General features: G+C 39.2%; 1 protein-coding gene across 5 annotated transcripts in view; it reads right to left on the reverse strand.

Annotated features, from left to right (window-relative positions):
- Nucleotides 1–1033: 1033 nt before the first annotated feature.
- Nucleotides 1034–21695, reverse strand: part of acaca (acetyl-CoA carboxylase alpha) — a 39459-nt gene continuing 18797 nt past the window's right edge. For 3 of the 5 annotated variants that reach the window (XM_066658747.1, XM_066658748.1, XM_066658749.1), the window contains 27 exons: nt 21462–21578; nt 20710–20853; nt 20500–20602; nt 20239–20346; nt 19835–19891; nt 19591–19635; nt 19383–19424; nt 18584–18799; nt 17752–17907; nt 17107–17331; nt 15977–16132; nt 14560–14706; nt 14187–14456; nt 13790–13887; nt 13499–13619; nt 13107–13217; nt 11404–11547; nt 10515–10635; nt 9944–10040; nt 9141–9237; nt 8837–8972; nt 8113–8290; nt 7730–7842; nt 6387–6541; nt 6046–6216; nt 3393–3529; nt 1034–2788 (listed from right to left, as the gene is read on the reverse strand). In XM_066658747.1, the coding sequence (XP_066514844.1) occupies nt 2662–2788; nt 3393–3529; nt 6046–6216; nt 6387–6541; nt 7730–7842; nt 8113–8290; nt 8837–8972; nt 9141–9237; nt 9944–10040; nt 10515–10635; nt 11404–11547; nt 13107–13217; nt 13499–13619; nt 13790–13887; nt 14187–14456; nt 14560–14706; nt 15977–16132; nt 17107–17331; nt 17752–17907; nt 18584–18799; nt 19383–19424; nt 19591–19635; nt 19835–19891; nt 20239–20346; nt 20500–20602; nt 20710–20853; nt 21462–21578 (3592 nt within the window). In that variant the 3' untranslated portion in view covers nt 1034–2661. The remainder of the gene's footprint in view (nt 2789–3392; nt 3530–6045; nt 6217–6386; nt 6542–7729; nt 7843–8112; nt 8291–8836; nt 8973–9140; nt 9238–9943; nt 10041–10514; nt 10636–11403; nt 11548–13106; nt 13218–13498; nt 13620–13789; nt 13888–14186; nt 14457–14559; nt 14707–15976; nt 16133–17106; nt 17332–17751; nt 17908–18583; nt 18800–19382; nt 19425–19590; nt 19636–19834; nt 19892–20238; nt 20347–20499; nt 20603–20709; nt 20854–21461; nt 21579–21695) is intronic. The other 2 variants (XM_066658751.1, XM_066658750.1) reach the window with 1 other exon arrangement.

Here is a 21695-nt window from a genome sequence, read left to right on the forward strand (position 1 = left end):
GCAGTCACACAGCTCCAGGGGCCTGGAGGTTGTGGGTTCAATTCCCGCTCCGGGTGACTGTGTGAGGAGTGTGGTGTGTTCTCCCTGTGTCCGCGTGGGTTTCCTCCAGGTGCTCCGGTTTCCTCCCACAGTCCAAAAACACACGTTGGTAGGTGGATTGGTGACTCAAAAGTGTCCGTAGGTGTGAATGTGTGTGTCTGTGTTGCCCTGTGAAGGACTGGCGCCCCCTCCAGGGTGTGTTCCTGCCTTGCGCCCAATGATTCCAGGTAGGCTCTGGACCCACTGCAACCCTGAATTGGATAAGCGGTTACAGAGAATGAATGAATGAATGATTGGATTATTATCTATGATTATATTTAGACAAGACTCCCACTCTGTGCACCATAGAGCGAGTTGTGAAAGTAGTTGTCAAGTGAAGTGAATGAAGTATCTATTCCACGCTTCCATCCACACGACATGACAACTGAACCCGCCACTGCCTGCGATGAGGTCTTTAGTTTATGGTACTGGTCCCTAATTCATTACACGATGGAACCTCTTGGGCACGCAGGAGTCCTACTCGCTCTGGATCATTATCATGATCATTCTAATTGTTTCCTGTGAAACTACATGCCCTCTTTGGAATAAACTTGTTCTTGTGCAACCAATTCAGCGTTCAGATACTAATAACATTCTGGTCCTGATGTGCCAGAGGACTGAGTATATATTCCTGAAATCTATACCATAGTTTGACTTCAGCAGTACACTGCATTCCTCGATAACACTACAAAGGGTTGTTGCCTGCTTCATTAAAAATGCAGCAAAGTTTTCTGACTTTAATTTTAGAATTATTTTGACTTTATTCTCAGAATATATTTATATTAATGGCCCTAAAACTCATTTCAAAAGATTTTGGCTCAAAAATGCCAATGTGGCTAAATCAGCAGAAGTTTGGGCACCACTTAATGTTGCCTCAGTTATTGCTGAGAAAAGTGTTTGATACCTTAGAGGAAACGGCTCAAGATCAATCCTTAGCAAGAAAGAGTACACTTCCAAATTTTAATAGACTGGTTTTATTCTGTTACACTGAGAGGCAACTTGAGTTAGCCACAGTAAACATCATCCTCATCTCTTGACTCTTCACTAATACAGAGTTAGAGAGTGTACGCAGGCCCTACCCTTTTTCCATTAGTCCAGGTCAAATAACACACCAAAGAAATGTGGTCAGTTCCCCTTTCACACAGTGAAGTGGGTATTACACTTGTGTTAAACGCATTGCAGCTGCATATGCCACCTTCACAGTACCACACTTGGACTGTCAACTCCACACACAACATGCATCTCTCCCTGATCTCTAGTTTCTCCATCACCACAATCTCTCCTCTCTTTTATAGAAGGAAACTTCCTTCACTAAGTGTACAGCATTTTAACTCAGTTTACCTCAAAAAAAAAAAAGACCTTAGTTTTGGTCCTACATTTCTAGCACCAAGGTCAGTGCACACCAGCTGAAGTCCAGTGTCCATCATAAAACATTTTTTTTGCTTTTTTTTATATTTTTAAGCAGGACATCTATTAATAAATTAGGGAGCAGGTTAAAGCTATTTTATAAAAATTAACCTCTCATTGTGCGTGTGACATTACATATTCAAAACAAAAACATGCTTTGGGTAGACACCAAGGGGACAAAACAACAAGGAAAAAATCGTTGCTTTCTACAGAATAGCAGTAAAACACCAGACTTGACCGGTGTGTACCACTGTGGAGGGTAAGGTGCACTCATTAGTGGGATGGGTTCTGATTGTACTGAACTTTAACATTATATTGTATATGCTTATGGTCTCTGGGAGCATATTTTCCCCTCCTTTTTTTCCTGAAAATGGACCTTGCTCTTTTGCTCTGATCCTGGATCTGCTTTTTTCTGACCGCAGTCATTCAAGCAGATGTGCCTTTGCTAGAAGACGACACCGGGGACATTTTAAAGTGCTGGTTTGCAGTGAAATCCATGGCATTGGTTGTACACTGCCTTTTAAAAACCTGCCCCATATTGCTCTAATCAGAACTAGTGTTGGTCAGCAGTAGACAGCCACTCCTTATGAACTCTCATACAACAACGTTCAGACTTTCTCACTTTTAAAACTGTTCACACTCATGGAGTAAAACTTGTTTTTTTGGGGGTCCCTGCACTTAGATCAGTGCAAAAGAGCAATGTCCCTTAATTGCCCGTGCACTAGTACAGAGTTAAGGGCACTAGTTTAACTAGCATTAGCCGTTTTAAAGGACAACCAGAATCTCCCCTCTGCAGTTAGTGTATATTTATATTATGAATATGTAAACTTTTTTTTTTAAGGTAACTCAGTATTTCTTTTTGCATCACCGACGATTGCCTTTCACATGGAAATTCTATTGGCCTCATCTATTTTCCTTGTTTTAAATTGCACTTGACTACGTTAATAAATGCAATGTTCAACAAACACATAACTTCTAACAAGCTCCAGACTTCCTGCTCCCCGTAGAATGTACAGTGGTTTTAATCATGAGAAAAGTGCCACAAACACACTTCACATGACTTTACACAGATGCTCAGGTCAGAATCACTGCCAACAGTAACATCACGTCTGACTTCCAGCAGTGCTGTTGGCTCCTCTTGTCCTGTGGCTCTATCAGAGAAGAGATGTGGTGTGTTTAGGAGGAGGCAGGGGCATCCATGGTGGAGAGGATCCGCACCACCTCGGCCCGCTGCGTGGGGGAGATGTGCTGGGTCATGTGCACGATGGAGTCCATGGCAACCTCGGGATTGGCTTGAACCAGGCTGTGAGAGAGAGAGAAGAGAGAGAGAGTGAGTAGAGAAAGAAGAGAGGGGGAGAGAGAGCGAGAGAGTGTGAGGAAGTGTGTGTGAGAGAGAGAGTGTGAGATTACCACAATGCATAAGATGGACAGCTGAATAAATTATTCATGTTAATGAAGATAAACAAGGATTAGAAACTTTTAACAGCAAAAAACAATGAGACAGAAAATCTATCATATCACAGAATTCAGCACAAATCACTCAGCTTCTTGAGTAACTGTGGAAACTATTTCAGTTTAATATCTATTGAATAAATACAAGGTAATAAGAGAATTTCTCTCATTCAAATATAATAATAATAATAATAAATTATTTAAAAAGCACATTTCAAGAACCAAAGGACACTACAATAAATAGTGAAAGAATAAATAATAATAATAATAAATAAATAAAAAGATAGTGGGCAGATATTTTACATCAGCACTTGATGATGTACTGGATAAATTAATATATTTGCAGGGTTATGATTATTTTTCCTTCATAAAAAAGTGAGACAAACCAGATTAAATAATAAATAATTAACACATAAGGAACTAGTCAAATCTTCATTTAGAAAACAGGCTTTTACCTGCGGATCTGTTTGAGGATGTGGTCTCTGCGGATGTATTTGATGTTCTCGTCGATGACGGACCTGGCACCTTCCTCCTCCGCCAGCTGCCTCTCCAACCACTCCACCACGTCCTCGTTACTGTCCCACAAATAGGCCTGAGAAGAACGAGAAGCTGTGAAAAACACTGGGTCAAACCGCCATTTCCCCCCACACTGAAACACTATTTGAAAACTGTTTGTGTTGGAAAAAAAAGCCCCTCACACAATCTCCTCCTCGTCCATAAGAACATGATTAGCTCTCCACAGATAAAACCTGGCTGATCGGAAACAAAGCCGGACTCAGGAAGATTTCTCGCCTGTTAATGGCCCCCTTTGAGAGGGGAGAGAGAGGGGGGAGAAGAGAGAACACACCAAAAAAAAAACCCCTGGCTGCACTCTTGGTCTGCGGGAACATTTAACAGCCTTTATTAATCATTTTTAATCCGTTTGCTTTTAATTAAGAAACAGCATGTTGCTCTCCTATCTGTGCATGCCAGGGAGGAGATTAATTGCGGCTTAAGATAGTCGCCTCTTACTGGGCTAATGCATTAGCCGCTCCAGCCACCATCTTCCACAGACACTTTGGTGATGCCTCAGGGGCTTGGCAATGCTCCAGGACCCTCTTCATGGGGTCCCCCTCGTGTGCCACTGCTGCCCAGGCCTAGCTGGACTAAAACACAGGGCCTTATAAAAGCCTTTATTAGAGACTAGACGGACTGTGGTGTGTGTACTACAATGGATACACTGACTGTATTTAAATCAGAAAAAAAAGTTGAATATTAATTTGAACCTAATAGAGCTTGTTAAAACTGTGGTGTTTATTTTGCAACCGCTGATGATTTGAATTACGACAGAACAAAGTCTGGAATGAACGATTGCAAAAGAGATCACTGTTAGTGTCACAACAAACGTTGCCCATCGGTGTTTGCAGAATCAGCTTTTAGGAAATCAGTACGTGATGTAAACATTGACCTAAATATTGTCTTTATTTTCATGCTACAGAGAGCTTTTCAAGTCACTGGCAGAACAGAAAGTGTAGAATTTCAGTTCCTCTTTCCCAGGGCACTTTTAATCAGAAGAAAATAAATCAACAAACTGAACTAAGCTTAATAGTTATATATATAAGTTATTTCTGAATTTTTAGATGGTAATCACTCAGATCATGGGTTTATATCAGACGTATTCCTGTAAGTCTGTTCAACTTGTGTCATTGAGGCCAGATGAAACGTAATTATTCACCTATGATTCATATTTCTATATTCAGAATTATATTTTTTAACAGTCATCAAAGAGTAATTAGAGTGGGTCTGGTGTGTATCCACCTTGACTTCATCTCCAACACAGTAACTGTAAATGCTGCAGCATGCCTGGTCTTCAACCAGCCTAAAAGAGCACATGTCACGCCCGTTAGTTGAGCTGCATTGGCTACCCTTAGCTGCTCGCATCAAATTTAAATCACTAATGCTGGCCTTCAGAGTATTCACTGGCTCTGCTCCCATCTACCTCAATAGACTCTTAAAACCATATGTTAGTGGCCGCCCTCTCTGTTCCTTAAAGGAGCGCCAACTAACACGACCAACCCCCGTACAGGTCAGTCAAGGCTATTCTCATCTCTGGTACCACGCTGGTGGAACGAGCTTCCAAGCACTATCAGAGCAACAGAAACCTTCTCTGCATTCAAGAAATCCTTGAAGACCCAGCTCTTCCGAGAGTATCTCTTGCACTGAATGTCTTTTTGACTGTAAGCGACTGTAAGTCGCTTTGGATAAAAGTGTCTGCCAAATGCATAAATGTAAACTGTACAGCAGAAGGAAAAAAGCCCTTCCAACAGATTTTTTAGTAATTTTTGAACAATTCTATTAACCCACTTATCCACATTATTTATTTTACAGTATACAGCTAAATGACAGCAGCCGTTATACGCAAATCACCACTCACATTTATCTTATAAAAAGACCCAAACATAGCGCTTTTCCACCAAAAGGACTCTGGTTCTTGAACCGGTTCCGTTCCTGATTCTTGGAACCTGGTTCTTTCCAGTGAACTGGAAGTTTAGAGGGGAACCAAGGATATGTCATCAGTGGGGGGCGCAGCTGTGGCTGAAAACAGCACCAGAGCCAGAGATAAACCGTCCAAGTCATGAAAGGGTCATTGTTTATTTTGTTTACCATGGAGTCAGATCAGAGTAAGATATAATGTGTGTGTAAATGTTGCCGAGTTCAGAACCATCCCGCTGAGCTTGTGAACAGTGGAGAAATGTAACCAACGCACATGGTATTGTTCTAAACACAGCACCAGAAAAACGCACGTGTTTTTTTATTTATATGAAATGTAAATGCCCCCGTCCAGCTCCACTGAGTGATAACGCTGTATTTGAGGCTCTTTCTTGAGTTACTGAAACGTGACACACCCACGTACAACGTCACTGTTCACGCTGAAAAACCAACCCTATTTTGGTTCCAGGTGGTAACAAAATGTTCTCGTTTTATGAGTTTATGTCGGTGGAAACGTTGAAATGTTCCAAATTTAGTTCACAAACTGCTGGAAAAGTGCTATCTGTCCCTTCCAGCTTTACCTATACCCCTTAGCATTTCACCTATAGATAAATTCCTCCAGGGCTATTGTTCCCGTACCTTCACGGCCCCCTCTGCCTCCACGAACCAGCGGCGGAGCATGGCTTGGACCTGGCCATCAGTCAGCTCACTGTTGGCCTGTTGGATCTTCTTCTTCACAGTGTCCTCGAGAAGGAGGCGCCGTAGACGCCAGTAAAAAAACTGCCTTGAGGTTTTCCACTCCAGGATGTCCTGCCAAGAACACACACAGCTGCTGTAAGGCTCATCTGCACCAAAACACTCCGTTTTGTGCACATTTCTTACTAGAATGTCTGTCCACTTGTTCCTTTTATATGTATGCACACACACACACACACACACACACACACTCTTTTCTTTAAAAAAAAAAGAAAAATGCTCACAGTGATGACTCCTTTCTCCTGCATGCGTCCTGGCGTATCGTGGAGGTCTGCAAACTGCACTGCCACCTGATGGTAGATGGGAAGCAGGAACTCCTCTCTTTCCTTTAGTTTGGACTCCAACTCCTTGCGCTCAGATACGTTCAGCTCCGGAGTGCCTGGAGAAGCACACACACAGAAATGTTTCTTCAGTTGATCTATTAAAATCCTGATCATCCTTTAATCTTAAAATAATACAAGTTGATCATAAATAAACTGAGCATTAACAAAGTGTCTTAAAGACTTAAAAGGACAATATTCTACATTTTTATTACACTGTCTTGTTCATCCTGCTTAAAACTTTGGTGCAGTTTATTATAACCAGTCTATAACCCTGTTTATTCTTTAGAACCCAGTCCTGTTTTTGTTAAAGCCTTGACCACTTCAGACTGTTTATCCAAATCCAAAATCAAATCAGTGCTTCTGTCAAAAAGCAGTTTGCGCATAAACCGACAAACTACAAGAAACAGAACAACCTTTAGCCTGTTTTCCCACCTTCCATTCTATTAATAATTCTGCAGTGTCTGCAGTAACAACAGTCCACTTCAAAATGCATGGATTGTCATAGATTTGTATGGGGTGTCATTTTGGACAAGCTTTCTTCTGGCCTCTGCAATGACCACAGGCTCATGTGGTTTGCTCTAGTCCTCTTTAAACCCTGAGGCAAACTGAGACATTGATCTGTGTCAGAGTTGATCATTGGGGCTGTCTGCAGTTCAATGGGGTGCTCTGGTTGAACACAGCTGACTGAAAGCGAGGCGGACAGAAGCTAAAAATGTTACAGAGAAGAGTCCGAGCAGCAGAGAGCATGGAGATGGAGATGTGGAGAAACATCCAAAACAGGTGACAGTAAAGGGGTGATATATGCACAGAGAGTTAACTAACAGCATAGTCATTAGAGGCAAGTCTGTGTTTGTGTCTGTTCCCTCCTTAGAAATCAGTATGATTTGATATTTATCTGATCAAAACTTACTAAAATTCCACATTTATGTACCAAAGTATAAAAAGAGATTATTTATTATGACCTAAATTTGACCAAGTCATTGTTTTTGTGTTGCCTTTTTTGAGAAATAAAAATTATATTTGCCACTTCTTTGTCTTAGCTTGACATGATCATTTACAGGTTCCTTATGTAATAAACCATGCAGGTATGTCATATTTAAGCATATCTAAGTAAATATTGAAAGGACAGCAGTAGCAATTTCTCCAAGACTGATTTACACTGATTTAAACAGGCTAAAAACAACCTCTATGTAAATTTAACTTAAAACATGTTCAGATATCTTTCTCTGGTCATGTGTTCTCACCCAGTTTCTCAGCCAGGCTCATGTACACAGGATCCACGCGCCTCATGGTCTTCACCAGATCCTTTTTACGGAACTTAATCTCTACTGTTCCCTCTGGCTCCAGCACTCCACCACTGGAAGACATGCAAATCTTAGTTACAGCCATTTCATTTAGTCATCATCTGTAATCACTTCATCCTGATCAGGATCACAGAAGGTAAAAAGCCCACTTGGAATCACTGAGCACAAGGCAAGAACACATCCTGGGCAGGGCAGGAAATGAGGTAACGTCTTGAATAAATACATAAGGGCAAAGCATTTTGGGGTGTACATTCTTTAAACAACACTACAAACTCAATATTAGGTTTTTACAATGCAGGACTACAAATATAGAGGACTCTCACCGGCTCTCCTTGTCAGCGTACATCTCCATGTGGCGTGGGTTGATGGTGGGGTCGATCACAACCCATGATCCTCCGCGAAGTTCAGCCTGAGGCGGGATATAGACCAGCACAGGCTGCCTGTATTCCCTCAGCCCGTCTACTATGTACGCCCCAAACTTCAGCACCTGGTCATACATGTCTGTAGGGGACAGCAGAGGTTAGTCTCAGTCCATCCAGACAAACGGCACATTAATGCAGGACACAATCGACTGCAGAATCTATAAAGCCTTCAGGCAACTCCAGCTACATTAGAAAGTACTCTTTTCCTTATGGTCTTACTTTTTCAAACACAGCAGTACCTCATGGAATTAGTACCTTTTGTTGAGCTGCTTTGACTACTTCAGTCTTTACAGCCATATTTTAGCCCGTCTCCACACCCAATATTCAGAAATCCTACTTCTTGCAGTTTCCAGATAAACATCTCACACAGTGCAGCTTTAATAGCTGGTTAATTATTAGCTGATTACATGGACTAGGTTTTAAGCGAGCTTAGCCAGTGATCAGAACATTAGAGGTTCAAATCACAGAACTGACAGGATGTTCTTGATTGTGCCTTTAGGGAAAGCAACTAACTACCCACTCCCCCCAGATCAGGCACTGTTGGGCACCAAAATGTAAGAATATTATTAATATGTAATAATATTAATTCTTATCTCTTCTTTTTCCATGTCATTTAGCTACTGACCCTTCATGCCTCCAGAAAAGCCTCTCCAATTGGCGAACACCATGAGGGGAAGACCCTCGCGGTTCAGGTCTTTAATGGCTTGAGCTGTTTTAAACGCTGAGTCAGGGAACCACACTTGACCGGCCTGCTGGATGATCTACAGTCCACAAAAATGCACTCATATTTAGCACAGTGATTTGCTCATTTTGATACAGTTCAGTATTAATCTAATATACAAATTAGAACGTTGATAAGTACATATTTACTTAGCATTTGAATATAGACGCCAATTATATTTGATATTTGTTTGTATTTTAAGAATTACTTTGGCCTCCGAGTCCAGATTGGCTGGGTCTGCAGGGATGGACAACTCCACAGACCTGGTTTCCACGGCAACCACTCCAGTTGGGATCCCGCCCAACCTGCAATGCAAAAAAAAAAAAAAAAAAAAACAGACATACATGGAAACCAGGACAAATTGAGCCAAAAAATATTTGGGGAAAATCCAATGTTTATTAGTCCTTAATAAAACTGGAATTTTAAAAACAGCACTCAATACGTTGCTAAAAATCTAACAGTCTACAAATCAGACATAAAAACATGGAGCTGACACAGAAAAATAAACTCAAATGCAAGTAAATTGCAAAATCCATTCAAAGTCCAGTGTGTTTTGACCTAAAGCTGTCCGAGACTGATGTTCGGTTTTTAAAGTATGGTGGCCTTGAGGCAGAGGTCAAATGTCAGTGAGTTCAGGGGGACACAGTTCTGAAGAAGCTGTAATTGACCTCATGCTTCTGATTTACTGGCATTAGGTGACTATAAATAAACACAGAACAGCTCCAGTATTTCCCAGACAGTGGATAATAAACAACAGTAATAAAGATGGAGTAGTACATGTGTAAATTTGAAACACAGCGTGAAGCATAGGTATGTATATGTCATAAATCTACAAATAAAACACAGACTAGCCAAGTATAAAACAGAGTGTTTGATGGCTAGTTTGCTTGTGAGGGGGGAAAAAAAGCAATTTGGCCATGCATTTTGGGCTGTTCTTATTTTGATTTCTTTATACAGTTGAAAATAGAAATTTGGTGCTGTAAGGTAATGAAGAAAAGCATAGCAGCTCACCTGGCTCTGCCCACCACCACACTCTGAGCCCATGGCTGCATTATCTCCATGAAGGAACCGTGATCGAAGAAACCACTTATCCATGATCCCTTAGGATCTAGAGAGAGAGAGAGACACACACAGACAGAGAGAGAGAGAGAGAGAGAGAGAGAGAGAGAGAGAGAGAGAAGTGATGCTATCAGTAGCTTTGAAAGACAGAGACACAAAAGAGCTGAGCTGTTTTTTTTCCTTTTTCCTCTGCAGCTTTTCCCTCATGTTTTATTTTCATCTTAGTCATCAGAACTTGTTCCAACACTTCACCATTATAAACCTATCATCAATATAACCTAATACATTTTCAAATCATTAATAAGACAAAACATGCTCCTCATATCAAAGAACACACTTTGAGGAACAAGACAGAGAGTTGAAGCCGAGTGTACACAAAGGATTAGCCCTGAGCTGCTTGATGTTGACTAAACCATAGCTGGCGTGTTGTCTTATATAACTAAACAGTAACAGTGACCATTTCTAAAGAGATGTGGTCCATACCCTCTCAGCAAAAAGCACATTTGTGTGTGCTCGTGCTTACTCGGGTTTGTCCTTCCTGCCAGCATCCAGCGGGGGTCATACGGTGCCTTGGTGGGCACAAACTCCACCTGACGGTCAATGGGGTCTTTGGCGGCCAGCAGTGGCACAGGGCTGGATGTGTTCTGAAAGGAAAGGGTTTGTTAATAACTTTCATCAGATCAATTCACTAATCAATCATTGAGAGATACACTTAAGAAACAGTCAAATTAGGGGGCCATTTAAAAAAAGAAAGAAACAACCCATAACACCACCAGCCCCACACATACCTCTTGAAGGTAGTGGAAAAACTTTCATGCTACATTTGTGCGTAAAAGTAGTGGAAGACATTTAGTCTTTATAGTCATATAGGTAACATTTATAAAACTCCATTATCACATACTTCTAACACTAAAGAAACATTAAAAATATGACATGCTAACTTTACAAGAGACTGAGAAATGTGGCAAATTTATTGTGTGGATACAAAAAAATTATTTGGAAATTTAAAAGATGATGACAAAACAGAAATCTTTAAACATTTAAGGGTAGAGATATACTTGTTGTTAACTACGCATTCAGGTGGGCATCATGCCTCCATCCTGCGTCCATTTGGTGCATCGGTTGTGCATACTCTCAGAAAATAAAGGCTACACGTACACAAGGTGCAGTACACGTATAAATGATTGGGGAATGAAAGCCAAGTCCGCAATTACCCGTGTCTCTCTATGGTCTGCCCTCTAGTGGAAGCTTCCAGTTACAAGTGTAGCACATAGGTAAGTATGTGAACAACTATGTTTATGATGCAGATGGTTATCTACACGAACACATGGCCCAATAGCAAGTATATCTCTATCCTATGTGTAGCATTCTATACAGGAACAATAACGTGCAGGCTCGAGTTTTGCGTTCACCTTGGGCATATAGGAGAGCCACTCCAGCAGAGCATAAACCCCTTCAAAGTCATCACACACTGTATTGTGTGTCACACCGTTGTTGTGCATGATCTGAACTCCTCCTAGCTGATTATTAGAGGTGTACACCTCACGGCCTAACACCTGCAGAGGAAGAGCACAGACAGGAAAACAAATACTACGAGTCAATCTGATGTGGAGGTTCATCTGTATTAATTTAGTAATGTTAGTATTCATTCAAAATGTAAAAAAATAAAAAACAATATGCAGTCTATGTAGTTAAAAATTCAGAATGACGAAACCAGAGACAAAATTCTTCAGTCATGTGTGTTTATGTTTATCTTAAAACAGTATCATAGTGAAATTTGTGATTCCTCAACAAATGGAATCACTCATTTTAATTCTTCATTAAAAAAATAAACTTGTACTGTGTCTTCAGCAAACCATCATGAGACTAAAGAGCAAATTAGCACACGGCAGAATCCACTAACAGATAAGCCTCTCAGAACAGCTAAGTCAACAAGCCCCAAATGTGAAATATTCATAGACAAATACTAATCTCAAGATTTCAATTTGCTTTCAAATAGCAAATGCCTTTATCTATGCACTAAACAAACAGACCAGACAAAGGGAAAATAAGTCCTCAATCCTGCACTGAAATGAATGGTGTTAACTTGAAATATGAAATAAAACATCTTAAAATCCCTTATGGGTCTAATTTATAGTATTTCAATCCACACTTTATAAGCTCTTGGTGAATAAAACAAGACCAATTATTAATATGGATTTTCTTATAAAAACTGTTTGATGCAAACAGCATTAACAGCCATTCACAACGTATTGAAATTTCTGTTTAAAAATAATTATACATGCACACATTATCCAAAAAGTACAAAGTATTTTCCTGACCAATTCGTAATAATCCTGGAAATTATTATCAAAAATCCAGATACTCTAATTGCATGAATTAAGCAGCAATCTGTCTGGGTCATAGATGAGAGAGCTTGATGGGGGCAATGGAAAAAAAAAAAAAAAAAGCTGCTCAGCGCACTGTCACCGCGCTGCAGACCGAATTTACTGACACAATTAAAACAGGAGCAAATTAAACTGTCCTTATCAGGCGGGCAGTGGCGTAATTTATGCATGTGTGCTCTCTTTCAGAGCAAACAGTTATGAGGCCATTTGTATGAGAAGAGACTTAATGGGAAAATGATTTTGCTTTGTCAATTGCTATGCAAGTTGATCCCAGACCATAACCAATTATAGTACTTTTTCATCTCACTGCTAAATGGTTTGCCCAAAAAAAAAAAAACCAAATGAGAACAATATGCAGTCTATAAAGCTGCTGCTACTGTTAGCTCAGTAATATACCATATTATATACCAGTATACCATAATATTATAATATGCCCTAAAGAGCCAAAAAACACACAAAATCTTTATAATTTTTATATGAATTTTTAAAATATATTTATTATTAGATTTTCTATACTTGTATAAATTAATGCAGACTTTGACAATGCTGTCATTTTTCAATTTAGCTCATGGTGCACAGGGCAAAAAAAAAATAATTCACTGAAGCGAATCACTAGAAGTGAATTAAATATAAAATAAATAAAATATACTATTTCATTGTTGTTATTTTTAATTTTGTAACCTGGTAAAAGACAATAATAATACTAATATTAATAAAGGGTCACTGACCTTGTTGAGGGCTCCCGCTCCTGTGAGGATGATGTGGGAGTTCTCCACCTGAATGGTCCTCTGACCCAGACGCACCAGATAGGCTCCTATTCCTATTGCCCTACACGTCACCTGCACAAATGCACAGACACATATTAGTGCTTTTTTTTCTCTACTTCAGGTAGAATCATATTGTGTGAGTAAAAAAATGAGAAAAATGAAGGTGATTAATGGTCTGATTACACAACAAATTCCAGCAGTAAACACCTACAAATGCACTGTTATTTGATTGTGATTAAATCACTTAAGCTATATAGAGAGGTGGTCAGAGAGAGATGCTCACACATCCAACTCAAACGTAAATGAAATGATTTTTCTATATATTTGTGTTTGTGTCTATGTTTATACTGTACCAGGTTCATGGTGATAATCTGTTCATAAGCCAGTGAAGATTCTCCAGCGATCATCCCTGAGCCTCTCAGGTTCTCCACTCCCAAACCTTCCTCTTTCCCAATGATATCTGTTATTTTATACCTACACACAGACACACAAACACATTTTTGCAGTCTGAAAGCACCCTTTATAATCAAGCTTGAGGTTGCTCAAATTTTAAATGTCTATGCTACTGAACTCTAATCCTGTAGGGAATTAAGTGTTTGTAAACAGAATGTGAATGCAAGCTATTTTTTTTTACTGGCCCTCACCTGGATTCTCCTTCATCCTCCACATGCTCACAGTGCACAGAGTTCAGTGCTGATACTTTCTTGTAGTCTTGAGGTGTGAGGTAAAGGTACTTAAATCCCTGCAAGATAAAAGCAAATAAACAGCAAGCAGTGAACAACTGGACGAGTCTTGTTCTGTTGCCAAGTGAAGAAAAATAATACAATCTAATAAAATCATACCCATGACCTTCAGAAATATTTAAAGGTTGTGGGAGTTTGTGTACAATGTCAGTTATACACTCTGTTCATTTGGATTTGTAGTATGTATCCAAGCACAAAATCTGATATAAAAAATTAATCTGGATTCAAATCACTGTAACAGAGTCTGGTTCTGCTGCTCCCATTCTTTACATTTTAACTCCTCCGTGTCTGTCCTGACCTTGTAAGGGTCGGCTGGGTCCTGCCAGGCCACGTGGAACATGTGTCTTATCTCCTCAGCCAGTCCAATGCGTGCCCCGCTGTTGGCTGCGATATAGATGCGTGGGATTCTGCTCTCTCTCGCCATCTCTGAAGCCTGTTGAAACAGGATGTCCTCCTGAGGACCAAAAGAGCCGATCTTGTGTGTGATGTCGTTACTGATGACAATGATCTCACGGCCTGCTGGATACTCTGGTGTCCGCAAGGTCATCCTCCAGGCCACCATGCCGATCTGAAATATAAAAACGTTAACAATGGTGAAATATTAGTAAACTAATAAAAGTAAAATAGAAACAGTTCAAATTAATAGCCATTTGTTGACACCCTGCTCTGACCTCGTTGCCCCCTGGAAGGCGATTCATCTGCACCAGCTGCCCCTGTGGGTCCAGCACAAGCTCAGTGAATGTTAGCAGCTCAGAAGGCAGAGGACACTTGGGCAGGTGGGCATACGAGTCCATGGACTGCCACAACTTCTTCAGAGCCTATAAAGGGGAGAGAAAGAGAGATGAGCTGTACACAACTAATGAATGTATAACCTTCTATATTTGTTTTTTCATCTTTTACTATTAAGGATAAGCACAAATATTAGATTCATATTTGTATAACTGCTTTGAAAGGTTTTTTTTTTCTTTTTAAATTTCATCACTGATGCAAAGCACTCAGCAGGGCCTCATGGGGAACATTTTTTTAAACATGAGTGAGTCAGTGAATGAGTGAGTTACTGTCGAGTTTTTTAAAGAACTCGCACAAAAAGAAATCAAATGTTACATTTCTCAGTAATATAAATCCAGGTAGATCTAGTCCTAATTTCAAATTTTATGCATATGTAAATCAACCACAGTTAGTTTAGTCATCAGCCCACAATTGCTATGTCAATGCATCTCCAAAAGTTACATAAAATGTCTTCCAGATTGAATTTTCAAATACTTGATTTACAACAGTGAACATTCACATAGTACCGTATTTTCCGCACTATAAGGCGCACCGGATTATAAGGCGCACCTTCATTGAATGACCTATTTTAAAACTTTGTCCATATATAAGGCGCACCGGATTATAAGGCGCATACAATAGACGCTACAGTAGAGGCTGGGGGTTACGTTATGCATCAGTTAGATGGAGCTGCGCTAAAGGGAATATCAACAAAACAGTCAGATAGGTCAGTTCAACTTTATTAATAGATTACAACCCAGCGTAGTTTAAGGTAAAACATGTAGTGCAATGTTAATATACCCCACATAGTAGGGGGGGGGGGACTTCTCCTCGATTCAATAATAATAGTAATCACAATATAGTAACACTCGAAATAGTGCAAAGCGATAACAATATATCAATAACTCAACGTTGCTCAAACGTTAAAATCACACAACACACAAAATAAACGCGTAAAGCTCACTTTACTAAGTTATTCCTCTATTCCCGTGTTCTTCTGCGTGACTGATCGCCTTGAGTTTAAACTCTGCGTCATATGCGTGTCTCTTAATAGGAGCCATTTTGGGGTCTTTACATAAAAAACAAATGGAAATGAAATATATATACCGGTATATATCCAGCATGCACCGCGCGCGGAAGAAAATGAAGTAGGCAGCTGCTTACCGTAGTTGCGAGACCTGGCTCAATATTGTTCCATATATAAGGCGCACCGGATTATAAGGCGCACTGTCGGCTTTTGAGATAATTTGAGTTTTTTAGGTGCGCCTTATAGTGCGGAAAATACGGTAAATTGGGTTAAAAAGTGTTCATAGTATGTACCTGTCTGAACATTTCTGGTAAGTCATAGACGTAGGTGGTGCCAAGACTCTGGGCCTGAAAGCGTTTGGACTGCAGCAGATCCTTAGTGACATACGGGGTGTTTATTAGCATCCCATGCAGAGGACCCTGCTTATCTCCATAGGCCTGGAACATGATCTAGAGGAAAAAAAATAGATAAATAAATAAACAAATTAAAATACAGAGAAATGAAGAGCCTTAAAGCAGAGCTGGTATTTGAGAATAAACACAATACCCTCCCTCATAAACACATACAAATTGAAAGATCATGAACAACAGAAGTTATAGATGCAGATATAATACATTTCATGTTCAAACATGTACAACACACAATCAAAGAAAAGACAAGTTTTTTTTTCGGTATGAGACAATGGCACAAGAACTTAATGAGATGACACATCAGCACAATGATGAAGCCTACCTTGTCTCCTGCAGAAAAAAAAATGAGGATGAACACAATGACATCAGACTGAGGGACAGACAACTAGCAGCCCCTTAGCTCCAATCAGATACTAGACTAAAATTTGCACAAAATGAAACAATAACCCAATTACACAATGACTCATGGGAAATATTCTAGAATATTCTAAATTGACTTGAATTATTCTTGTGTATAAATTATCAAGAAATATATTTAAAATTGTTCATTTAAATACATATTGGATTTAAGTACAAGTATTTTGAAAAAAGGTATACCCATGTGTTCATTAGTAATTGTTTGTCAAAATGAAAATGATTTAAATGGTTATAATAAAATATATGCAAGATGTCTCATGGTTCAACAGTGCAAGAAGATTCTCAAGCCACAGAACTTGCACATTAAACCAGGCAGTAAAAGGTAACTAAAATAAAAATAATAGAAGACTTGTAGAAATAGTGAATAAAATTCTTTTGCCTTAGAATTAAAAACATTACACAAGAGTCAATAAATAAATTACATTAGTACGCTTTAATAATACTTAAAAATATCTGAGTAATGATTCCTAATTATTGTTCAATAGGGAATTTTGGGGCGCCAAGTCTGTCCTGCAGTGTTTACTGGACGTTGGATGTTTAAAAGCATGTGGACGTGTGAGTTTGTGTGAATGGGATGAGAGACGCGTGAGCCCCACCTGTCGGTCTTTGGGCCCCACCTGTCCCGTGCGGGAGTCGGTGACCTCCTTGTAAAGACTGATGTCCAGGTAGTAGCCGCTCTCGTTTGTCAGAAAGAGGCGGATGGGGATCTGTTTTCCTGTGGGGGTCAAACGAATGTTTATTTTCAGCTCAGCCTGGAGAACCCTTAGCTTCCACAGCCGACTGCCGTACCGCATCACCATGGAGCGAACAGACTCCTCGATCTGAGGAAACACACACAGACATTTTATTTATTTATTTTAATAAACAAACACACTCCCATTCAAATTTACAGTTATGGTTTATAAAATATAGCATGCAAGTTACTGAGAGAGATTTGTAAAATCAGATTACCCTATTATTAAAATGACCCTGAAATGATCTAAATTCAAAAGTGCTGATCATATTGTGCAGCATCTAATAATAGTCTAAAATAATCTAAAAATAATAATTATGCAAACAAACAAAACATTTAATCACTCCTTGTCTTAAAATGCTGTACCTTATTTATAAATATAATAAGGATAATAATAATAAATAATAATAATCTGACAATTAATGAATGTCAAGTATAAGTGCCGTAACAGCTGTAAAACAGAAGAATAATGGCAGGTCTGAATCTGTGAATGACAGTGGCTTCTAACCTTTGAGGGGTCCATGATGACGGTGGGGACGAAGTTGAGGAAGATGTGGTTACAGTCTGTGCGCACTGTGGTGTTATTGAAGGCCACCTCCAACTCATCCATGGCCTCCAGCAGTAGCCGCTCTGCCTCATTGTGCAGGTACTCAAACGAAGCTTCCTATAGGGCACAGCGTGTTTTGTGTTATAGTTGAGAGCAAAATTTTACATCACCTTCCAGTGAACTGTTAATTGGGCAGAGTTCCCATAATTATCAAAAGTAAGAAATATGACAAAATAAAAAAATGATATGGCAGGACAATTACAGTGACATAACCAAACAAACGGAAACTTTGGAGCTCAGATTAAAGATAAATAGTAACTTAGATTGAGCCGTTTTTACAGATTTCAGAGGAAAAACAGGTTGTAATTTACAGAAAAATTAGTGGGATGCAAAATTAACACATGACATTATATAAGGGTTTTCTCTTGTTTAGAGTATTATAGAAACAAAACTCTGCAATATGTATAGCAGAATCTAAACCCTAATTTCTGTAGTTGCCCCAAAATTTTAATTGTGCTGTTATTTTCATAAAAATTAACATTAGCTTATTAGAAATAGATAATTAGAAAATGAACAATAGAAAACTAAACATTTATACAATATTTTGCATGTGACTGTACATCAACTAATAAAATATATTTTTATTGAAAATTTTGATTAAAATATCTGAGTCCCCTAAAATGATGACAGAACTGTACTCTTATTTTAAAAAAAAAAAAACAGAAACAGAAGCATATGCTTCAATAATTCAATAAATGTATTTTAAGTTTATATGTCGCTGTCTGGAGCTTACCTTGGTGACAAGATCTGAGTGGCGAATGATTGCCCGAACAAAGAAGCGATAGTCTGTCACCTCTGTGCCCACCTCCACACGTGCGGCCCCCAGGTACAGGTGCATCTTGTGGTTGGCACAGGGAATAGCGGTCAACGCAAAGTTACGCATCCGGTTTAACTCCAGTTGGAAGGCCAGGGCCGGCTCCAAATGCCTGTAGATACGGTCCTCCTCAAACTGCGGGGACACACACAAATAGTGTCTCAAAAATCATACTTTAATTATAATAATAATAATTACTATATAATAATAATAATAAAAAAAAACACTTCACAAGCATGACAGGGTAAATCCAGTTGTGTGAAATTTGGAGAGAGTCTAAAGGCACAGAAAGTTGCCCCCAGCACTAATAGCAAGCTAGATTTAGTAAATGTAGGTAATCACAGCTAGCTAATGGATGTCATCTCTCTCAAATGGGCAAAATAATTAAAAAGTTCATTAAAGTAATGAGCTTTGGTGGAACCATTTTAGAAAACTATCAGAGCCGGGAGACAAAAAAGAGCCATCATTGATCATGATCGAGGGCCTATCGGAGAGAGGATAAGCATGTGTGGGACATGCCAGTGGTTTATTATTTCTTTTTGAACAAAGAAAAAGTTGAACTGGAAAAATGGAAGATTATATTAAAATCTATTTATATGCAAAAATGTATGTGCCGGTTTCAGTCAAAAAAAATTCCTGAGAACTTTTTAAACATGAATATTTCATTGTTGTATTGGTTTCCCTTAGAGCTGCAATGGAAATGACAGTATCTACTCACCTTATCTCTTGCACGGAAGGTGAAAAATTTGGGAAACTCCCTCTGTGAAGACAAATAAAACAGTGGCTTGTCAGAAATAAAATACAAAACCTACAAATATGGCTTCTCCAACTTGACCATGAATAAAAATCATCAGGAATCATTGGACAGATCATTTCAAGCTGGGTTAAGAGTGAGCTGTCCCTTATTTGGAATTGAAAATACTTACATGGAACCTTTGGTCCACCTCGCAGTTCATTTGTTTCCTGAAATCCTGTTAGTAATGGTATGGAGAACAAAAAGGTGGAGAAAGAGAGACATGCAGTGGAAAAGCTACAATTAAGATCGTGTTTAACAATCTGGATATCATTCGTTTTCTCATTATAGAATTATTTTAGTTGGATATCAGTCAGAGAACGAACGGCAAGAGCGAAAACATGCTAAAAATAGTCTGACTGAAATGGTAAACACACCTTCTGAGCCACAAGGAAAGTAAGCCTTCGAATGCCATGCTCAAACAGCAGCGATTTCTGTGAAGTTAATGTAAAATTCCAGTTTAAATATGCATACATTAAGTTTAAAAAACCTAGTAGTTTTAAAGCATAATGTTGCTCTTCTAAGCTCTGGGAACAACTTGTTTTTTATAAATTAGCATTTATTTTTTGTCAGTTTCAAATAACAGAACATTAAAAAACATTTTAATTACAAGCACAAATTAAAAAATTTAGTTGTCTAAAGTGTCTAAAATACATAGCTACTTCAAGAATTAAATGATATAGACCGTATGTAAAAAAAGATAAAACCTTAAAATCAAAATTCCAGTAGTATGTCCTCAAACTCTTTACATGCAGTGTTTGTAAACAGACATTCCTGTCACCTTTGACTGGGTGAATTCACGGAACATGGAGGCCAGGCCATCATCGTCCATCTCGCTGTCTGTCTTAATAGCCACATTCAGAATATGGATGGGCTCCTCCTGAGTGCTCTGCGAACACGTAAAATCACAACAAACATACTGTGAGGAACTGGGCATTGTTTTAAAAAAATGTACTGATGTAATCTTCTCAAACACTTTGGTTTGGGCATCTGCTGCGTGAGCATCCTTTGGGTGCAGTGCATCAAAACGAGGGTGTCTTACCTTACTGTCTTCCTCCACATAAAGCACAGGGTTCCCCCCCTCTGGGAAGGAAGGGCTGGTGGGGGGAGAGTCTGAAAAACAGCTGAGTACATCTTTAATGTCCCTGAGTGGAAAAAATATGCATAAACACCCACACAATATTTATAACATTTAATTTTTACCCTTGCATCCAAGTGTTTTGTTTTTTTCTAGAAACAAACACAAACACACCTGATGAACTCCTGGAAGGACCGGAACGACACCATGGCTCCCATGCGCTGGCATGGTGGGGTGAAGGATGTGTCTAGTAGAACGTCGCTCACACTAGCCATATGGACCATACCATAGTGGTTCAGGTTGGACGAGAAGGACATTCTGATGATCCAACAAACAAACACACACAAATACACACAAACATATTAAACTCCACAATAAAGCCGCTATAAGCCCATTTTCCTGGTGAAGATAAGTGAAAAATATTGTGTCATCACAAACTGCTTTGGAATAAGCTACATGAAGCTAGGAATAGGAGAAGTCTCAAAATTCCCACAACTTATAAGTTGCAGCTTGTAATGATACAATCTGAGCAATAAAATAAAGAAGTAGGACAATATCTAAAGGTGTAAGAAATATAGTCTCCCAAAATCAGACTTGAAATGTCAAGTAGGTCTTTGAAAACCAATGAAATGAAACATAACATCTTCAGAAAGAAAGCTGGGGTTAGTTAAAGTGACTAGAGAACCCACAAGTCCCTCTTAAAACAACGTCCAAGAAGTTCACCAAAAAGAGGACTAATGTGTTTTATATCACCACCCAGAGGTTAAAGAAATACTACACTCAAATTCCCAAACACGAATGCTAACTAAACCTTATTAACCTCCATTCAAATTTAGCCAAATGTTAGCATGTTGAGTGTAGTGTTCCTACAACCTTTAAACTAATCTGGGATTTAAGAGTGCTAGTTCAGAGATCTCTCAATATACCTGTCCTCACTGGCAACCAGGTCACTAGACGCAGCTACAACTCCACTAGCATCACTGGTGTTTCTGCTAGTTCTGCTAAATGGAGTTTTACTGCATTGTAGTGGTATGGATAATTTCCTGAGAGAATATTGGCACACAGACACACTCAGTGGGGAGCGATTCACAATTAAACACAATAATTAGACACTTAATTCAAACCCAGCATGATGTCTAAGGCAGTATTACATAGCGCTA

Source organism: Hoplias malabaricus, chromosome 2 (genome assembly GCF_029633855.1).
Source record: "Hoplias malabaricus isolate fHopMal1 chromosome 2, fHopMal1.hap1, whole genome shotgun sequence".
Taxonomy (NCBI): Eukaryota; Metazoa; Chordata; class Actinopteri; order Characiformes; family Erythrinidae; genus Hoplias; species Hoplias malabaricus.